The following is an 8,209-nucleotide window of genomic DNA, read 5'->3' on the forward strand; positions in this document are numbered from 1 at the left end:
TTCTTACACAGGAGGGGAGGTGTCCTGTGGCACTGACCGTGTCACGGCCGTGTGCGGCTGCCCGCTCTTACACGGGAGTGAAGTGGAGCTGTGATGTTTATCCGTCACAGCGAGAACAAGTATTTCGAGCAGGTACCTGCCCTCCTGCTCCTTCCCCTCCCCGGGTGCGGCAGCAGGGGAGCGGGATTGATCGAAGCTCAGCTGAAAAGTTGTTGCAATGGCCGAGGTTCCTGAGCCCGACTCCTGTGTCCTGATGTTCGTTAGTGCTGAAATCAGAACACATCAGGAGTCTCAGTCAGCATGGGGAGATGGAAGGGGTAGAGCAGGGGCAGGCATGTATGATATGTATGCAGAGCAGCAGGACCATGTCCTGGAATGACCAAGCCAGCCCCTGGATCTGGAGCAGGTGGTACCTGCTGCTCACCTGCTGAATGCAGCCAGGAACCTGCCACTTGGATTAGAAACTTTAGCTTAAACTACGACTTTTGAGCCAAGACAGTGTAAGGTTTTATTTAGAAGTGAGTGTGCTTGTTCTCCTGGGTAACCTTTAAATATATAAATAAACCTGAGAATTGTATTCCAAATCTGAACATTACAATCTTGTGCTAATGTACGAGATGGAAAGTGAAATGGATTTTTGTGATCCAAGCCAGCTCGAGCTGAGAAGAACAAGTGGTATGTAATTAAAAAATCTGAGGCTAATTTGTTTTTAAAGTCTCTAAAATGTTTTAAATTGGACTTTGGCTTTTAAATTGCTTGAATAATGCTTAAAAGTGTTATTTGTATCTTCTGTGTCATCTGCATTTTTGTTTTGTCATTGATCTGTTTTTTCCATCTCCAAATCCTCACAAATGCTCTTTTAGAACATGAATAGTGGCTTGGCTTTTTGAGGTCGGCCAGAGCTTTCCAGCCTAAAATAGCCATGAGAGCTTTTGGTGTGTGTAAGCAGGTTGAGGTAACACCTCTCACCTGTGCCCTCACAATGTGTGGCCCCTGTCTGTGCTCACAGTAAGAAAATAGGCTCAGGAGGCAGTTGGAGACACTGAGATGGAGATTTTATTTGTCTTAAGTAATCAATTGATGGAGGCAGGAATTGAACACAAGCCACTTGTAACCACCCACCAGATGATGCTGCCCTTAATGACTGTAATTAACTTTTTCCGATGAATTTTCAGCCTCATTTTTTATGCTGTGTGACTTTTCACACAGCCACTTCTGCCTGCCTGCCTGCTGTGTGCTGGTGGGCTTGCTGGGAAAACCTGACTCATCCATGGCCATTCTCAGAGCCATCGTTCCCTTCTTTTGTCCTCTAAATCCAGGCTCTGCTTCCCATTAAATTATATTCCCATAACCTCAATATCCAAAGGAGTTCAGAGGCCACAGATTCTTTCTGTGTGCTGTTCCACCGAGCCTGTTAAAATTCAGTTGTCTTTGCAAAACATATAACTATCATCTCCAAAGTCACTCAGTGCAAAGTGTTGAGTTTGTTTTGCCTCACCCTCAGCTAAAATTTCTGCATTTTTCCTTTGGGAAATTTAATGCTGTTTGCTTTTCCTCAGATGGACTTTCAGTTCCCACTGGTAGGGAATGTATTTTGTTGGCTCTCACAGAAAGGCAGACATGTAATGTGTTTTGAAAATGTAACTCTGCTGGGATTCATGCTGAGGCTGCTTGGAAGTTCACGTTTCAAACATTTATCTCTCTCTGCAGGAAAATCTGTTGTGACAAGCAGAGTCATAAAACGGGCTTTTCTCTGGCCATTTCCTTCTGCCTCCTGAAATGGAGGGTTTTGCCATTTCTGGATTTAAACAGAGCACTTTCTAGCTGTGAAACAAACAGGATAACAATAACCTGAGCAGTTCCACCCTGAAAGATTTCAAAGTGCTTCAGAAACAAAGTGTCCCAACTTGCACCTGAAATGCAACCAAATCTGAGCAGAAATACAGTAGTTATTGAACAGCTTCTCTTTGCACCAGCCAGTCCTTCATCAGGAGTAAGAAGGAGTCAGTGCAGCAGGAGCTGTTGATAAAGGAGATAAGCAGTGGCTGTACAGGCTGAAGGAGGCACAGGTGCTGGACATGAGGTTTTCTCCTTTGAGGAGAAAACACTGTGGGCTTTAACTGTGGTCCTGTATGAGCACTATTCCTTGCCATTTGTAAAGCTTCCTTGTAGCAAAAATTTAAAAATTAAACATAAAGGCATTTCTCTTGTGTACTTTTTTGGTGAAACTTACTAAATAATCCATGTATTATGATGTATGTCTGGTGTTTGACTGCTTCTGAAAGTTTTGGCCATTGTAGGATGTGGGAGAAGGTCAGAGCAGTGATCCATGAAACCATGGTGCAAATGCTGAGCAGCTTCTCTTCAGGGAGCTTGCTGTGCTTTACCTGGATAATGCTGCCACCAGGATCTTCCTTACTCCTCAAGTGCTGAGATCTTTCCCTGGGCAGGCAGAGCTGTCCCTGCTCTACAGTGGTGGGCAGTGTGGTGCCCGTGAAGTCCCGTTTCCAGGGGGAGCAGGGTGTCCCTGAGGCTGGTGTGGTTCCCTGGGGCTGCCTCTGGCTCATGGACAGACTGACAGCCTGTGCTGCCTCTGTGCTTGTGCTGCCCCTGTGCTAGTGCCACCTGGCAGTGCAGGTGACAGCCTGGTTACCCTGTGTGGCTCCTGTATTGGCTTGCAGGGGAGGCACAGAGAGCAGGAGGGATGTTTCCAGGGCAGTGCAGGGAGCTGGTGTCACACCTCAGCCCAGGCTCTCCCTCCCAGGGGCACAGGCTCCTCTCCAGGCTCTGGCTGGAGGCTGCAGCCCTCCCTGCATCCTTTGCACCAGCAGCAGCTCCATAGGCTTTCTGGATTTCCTGACTTGTACAGGTGCATGGGTGACTGGGGGGGCAGGTAGTGGTGTTTCTATTAATAAGATTGATTTGCAGTTTGGTCAGGTCTGCTGGTAACTGCCAGTGGGTGTGTGTGGAGGCTTGTGCTCAGAAGGCTCCATTGACAAGTGCCTCCCCAGAACAGAGGCACAGCAATCCCTACAAAGAGCCAGGCAAAATTGCAAGGGAATAAAAGAAAAAAATAAAGGCTTGTGTTCCATTTGATGAGAAACATTTGCTTTAGCTCCCTGCCCGGAGCATCCATGAATTACGTGGCAGTGAGGGATGACGTGGGATTGATCAACACTGCATTCCAGCTTTTGAATCGTCTCATCTCCTGTCTATGCCTTGAAAATGTTTTCCAATAACATTCACTGACTCTCCAGAAAATGCATGGAGCTTGCTTGGATCCAGTGGCAGTTGGGAACACACCAAGTGCCTGCTCTGTGCTCTCAGCTCTGGAGTCTTGGGTTTGACATCTGCTGGGAGGCACCGGATGGTGCATCTGAAACCATTTTCTTTCTCAATTTTTATGCACTTTAAATTTTTTGTTGACTGGAATTGAAACAGGCAGAGCTGTGCTGTCCTGTCCCCAGGGCTGTGCTCTGCCCCCCTGCTGTCATTCCTCTGAGTGGTTTCAAACCTCTGCATGAGGTTTGGGACAAGTGCTGTTGGGTTCCTGCCAAGGCAGGCAGTCACCAAGCCTGTCCATCGGTGCTGCCAGGGGCAGTGCTGAATACCCAGGATAATCTGGATGTGAGTGCCCATCCACGAGACCTCCTCACACCTGTGCTTCAGCCTTGATACCCTCTTACTCCTCCACCTCCTGCTGCTTCACTGTGAGGTCCCGAGTTCCAACAGCCATGTCAGAAATGCTGCAGGAGAGAAACAAATTGCCTTGCTCAGAGTTTATATTGTCAGGCCTCAGGTGTGAGCAGCGAGCCAGGTTTTATAAAGTGCAAAGCACTTGCTTTGAAGTCCTCAGCTATAAAACATGTTCTACTTTCAAAGCCTCTTACTTATTTGCTTTTTCCCCTCCAATGTTTTCTTTGCAACTCAGGGGGTTCCTGTTTGATAAGGAGCACAAATTCTGGAGGATCCACTTGATCCAGAATTTGGGGCAAGGCGAATGCCATGTGTTGAAAGGCTCGTGCAGCAAGTGCTGGAGCTGCAGCCTTCTGGCAGCCGGGCTGGGGGTGTACGAGTGGGCACGGAGGCCTCAACATGATTACTGGGGGAAGGGATGCTTGGTTACAGCATCCAGAATTGGCCTTGCAGAGGAGGAGGAAGCCCCTCCAAACTGGAGAAAGCATCTCCATAGGCAGCTGCAGAGCCCAGCTGTCAGTGGAGCACTGCACCTTCTGCACCTTCCCACTGCACCTTCTGCTGCTCCAGTGCTGAGTGGGAAGGCTCCAAACCTTGGGACCTGTCAGCACCATGGAGGAGTGGGACCCAGCCAGCCCTAAATGTTGGAAGAAGAGACTGTCTGGTTGTCTTCTGCCACGGTACCACTTACTTTCATATGCTGAAAGTGAATTGACATTTCTTTAGGCAGTGTCCTAACCCTGTCATTATAGCTCACAAATGAGAGAAGCCAAAAATGGTGGTGGATTTGTATATGGAAGAGAGCAAGCCTTCTGTGGCCAGGAGGAAATGAGTGTCTGATAAATGAGTTGGTGGAGCAAATAGTTTTCATCTGGTGTCAGGCTGAGGAAGCCTTTGGGGAAGAATAAGGTAGCAGATGAATGGAGGGTGAGTGCAGCCTCTCACCAAGAGCCTCATTGTAAGATTTGTCTGTTTCTTCCTTAATTTTTGAAAGTCGGTAATTTACCCTGATTTCCCTCTGGAGCTTGACACATCAGCCCTGAAACTGGAAAAGAGCTTTGTTTTAAATCGTTAAGAAGTGTGATAAATGTAATTTTATTTGCTGTAATTGTTAAATCGTGTCTTGAAGCAAAAACTGAAGGCACTGCCTTCTCTGTAGGTTCTATAATAATTTTGTACAGTGTTTGGTGCAGCAGAGCTTTGAGGGCATAAGTTGTAATTGCTGTGGCATGTGAAGTCCCCAGGCAGGAGGAAGGTGGCTGTAAAGCCCTCTAGGGCTGTGTGCCTGTGTAGCTCAGGGATGTTTTGTGCTTGAAAAAGAGCAGAAGGGCACAAGTAGAGAGGGGACATGGCAACACATCATCTGGTTTCATGAGCAGAAGGAACTGTGTGCAGGAGGGCCAAGGGTGAATCATGAAGTTTTGCACAGCCCTTTGGAACTTGTGCTGGAGAAGTTCTTCAGAGGATATGCTGGGCATGCTGCAATAATCCAGCCTTTTATGGGGGCACACCCCAAAGAGACCTGTCCTTGTTCTGCCAGAGGTTCCCTCATCCCATGATAGGCTGCTCAGGTTTGTCTGTCCTTTCCCTCCTTAAATCCATCCTTCCCTGCAAAATGTGATGTGTGTGAGTTGTGAATCTCTTGGTGATGGGGAAAAGGCAAGCAATGATTGAAACTGAAACTCCCAAATGCTGTGCTGGTTTGTGTGGAGATCATACAGTCCTTTCTCTCTGTTCCTTTCAGGTAAAGCAGATCATGGAAGAAGCTGTCACTCGGAAGTTCGTCCATGAAGACAGCAGTCACATCATCGCCCTGTGTGGTAAATGTCACATGGAACACCTAACAATACCTAACCTTACTTTTCCTCTAGAAATGTATTTTCTCTGCTGTCAGAGGTAAATGCAGGGATTTAGACGTTAAAAATCATGGTGTTCAGGCCCATGCCACCTTTTTATATTTGCTACATGTGTGTGTACATTACATATCATAAAGTAACTCCTACTAAAATGTCATTATCCAAGTACCAGGTGATTTACCAGGAAGCACTAGTACATTAAATAATGTGTATTTGGAGGTAAGACACATCCCAGAGAATACTTGCCAAAAGGTGAAGTTTTTACAGATATGGGTTAAAATCTGGACACCTTCCACCTGAAAATACTTCGTTCTCTAAGTTGTCTCAATGTGTTTGAAGAATAAGGTGTCTCATTTTGAGGACAGGTGACACAATCCAGCTCTAAAGTGCATTGAAAGAGCTGTTGTCTGCTTAAGCAGAAAACAATGAAAATCTCAGTGAGTTTTCCAGCCAGCATTGTGCCACTGGCTGGTTGGCCAGTGTTTCAGATCTTCACAACAATTCTGTGCTCTCCCCTTGCTCCAAATGCTGCACTACATAAACAGTGCACTCGAGGCCTGGGCTATGACTTCATGGACATTCCAGTATATTTTTCATATAATCAGTGAGCCACTGGGGACTTTTCCTTAAATGGTATTTTGGAAGTGGCTTTACCAAGAATTAGAAAGAAAATAAGATAGATAGATAGTAGAAATAGTGTTCTACATTATGTATACCAAGAGCAGCTGGTATTCAGAAGTCTGTGAATCAATCTAAGTCTGAATAAATTCTAGAATTTGATGGTGGTTTCCCTGTTCCCTGCAGACCTAGACTGATGTGTGTGTGGTGGTGATGGAGTGATACACCGTGGGTGGGAGGATAAAGGATGGTCCAGTGTTGGGTTCTCAGTAGAGGTCAGCTTCAGAAAGCTCACACCCACTGCTCCTTTGGAGACTAAGCCACTGCTTTCAGTGCCCGAGAAGGAACTGTTGAATGGAGGTTCAGCAGTTCTGAAACGTAATCCATCATTTACTAGGGCCAACAAAAATGTAACACTATTAACCAGACTTAGTGTGTGGAGAAACATCACAGCAAGATCCTGCTGAGAATGAAAGCTCTGTACAACTGTAAATATGTGTGTTGGCCTGGGGATTCTTGGCTGCTTTCTCTGTGCGTCAAAGGGAAGACAACTGGGAGCGATGTGGGAGTGACTGGAGAACAGCCATAATCCCAGCACTGCTGAATCTCCCAGAGCAGGGCATTTGCAGCCTGCCAGCTCCCCAGTTAGGTGTGATGCCAGTGCAGAAGTTAAGCAGAGGGGAAGTTAGATTTGGCTTTGGCTGGAAGTGGACCATTCAGACAAGGAAGGATTGACACACATTACTGACAGCCGAAGTCAGAGAACAGTAACCTTTCCTGAAAGTGATATTCCAAAACCATTGGAATTCTGGTTTGCTCTGCTGTGCTTCACCAGCCTGTTGCTGTTGGCAAGTTAGCTGTGACTTACAGCTCAGGAGCATTGATTTATCCTGCATACTCAGTGCAGGAATGGCACTTTGACCACGTTTTCTGGCTAAGGTTTTACTGCAGTTAGTGCAGACTGTAGCTGTTTCCTCCATTTAGTTTGTGGTTGTGTTAAACATTCCCCTTTTATCTACTGCATGTTTGTACTATACAGAGGAGAAAAAGTAACTGTGGGAAATGGTCCCAGGACAGGAGGAGGTGCAGGATCCCTGAGCCAGTGCCCTTGCTGCAGATTGCCTGTGTGATCCAGACAGCTCCCAGTGTGTTCTGCCTGGTCCCTGTTCCTGAAATCCTGTTCTGGAAGCTGTGCTTGGTGTAAGGCAGCTATTTCTGTTAGACTCTACTTGGCCAAAATTAGGAATACTGTAAAGTGTTCTTCACGTGTCTCTCTTCCTCCCACTGTGATTCCAGTTGGTTTTGTGTTCTGGATTCTTCAGCATCTGAAGAACTAATGACTCCATGAGCTGACTCATCATTGCCCAGCCCGATGCTGCTTTGAACGTAGGCCTTGATTAACTCTAAACCAGCAGCAGGTGAAGCTGAATGTTCTGTTTTCTCTTTGGCTGATTGAATGGAGAAACCCCTTCCAGCAGATTTGGCTAGCAGCTCCTGGCTGGGGCTCTCCTGTGTGTGCAGTTCTCTTCCCTCCCCCACTCCAGTTTCATGTGCCTCTTCAAGAGGTTTTTCCCTTGTATTTAAAATAAGACTGCCTCAGTACATGAGTCATTTTCAGTGAATCTTTGTTATAAATATAGAATTCTTGTGAATCATTTTACTCTCCTACAAGGCTGAGTTTAGCAAGAGTCTCTTAAATACATGATAGTTGATTTTCAGGGTCTGTCTACATCAGTAACTGAACATTTCCTAGCTGCCCCAGGTCCTAGATGGCTGAAAGCAGTGCCAACATTTTCATCCTTATGAGAAGTACAGGGGGTTCTGTATTTGTTCTCAACCCAGTGTATAACCCAGTTACGTCCCAGGGGCTCTTTCATCCCCCCAGTTTCTAGAAGATGCAGCTCTGTGGTTTGGAGCTGTAGCAGCTCCGTTTGGCCTCTGCAGCATGGCTGGTGTGTGCTGTGGTGGGACAGAATTGCCCCTTGCCTTGGACTGGGGCTGCTGTGGGGTGTGCTGGGACAGAATTGCCCCTTGCCTTG

At 46.7% G+C, this 8,209-nt stretch overlaps 1 protein-coding gene across 5 annotated transcripts in view; it reads left to right on the forward strand.

Moving 5' to 3' along the window:
* Positions 1 to 8,209, forward strand: part of SGSM2 (small G protein signaling modulator 2) — a 42,291-nt gene that overhangs the window by 998 nt on the left and 33,084 nt on the right. For all 5 annotated transcript variants that reach the window (XM_027660182.1, XM_027660184.1, XM_027660185.1 and 2 more), the window contains exon 2: positions 5,441 to 5,516. In XM_027660182.1, coding sequence (XP_027515983.1) covers positions 5,441 to 5,516 — 76 coding nt within the window. The remainder of the gene's footprint in view (positions 1 to 5,440; positions 5,517 to 8,209) is intronic.

The sequence above is a fragment of the Corapipo altera genome, unplaced genomic scaffold, assembly GCF_003945725.1.
Source record: "Corapipo altera isolate COAL_440 unplaced genomic scaffold, ASM394572v1 271, whole genome shotgun sequence".
In the NCBI taxonomy this organism is placed as follows: Eukaryota; Metazoa; Chordata; class Aves; order Passeriformes; family Pipridae; genus Corapipo; species Corapipo altera.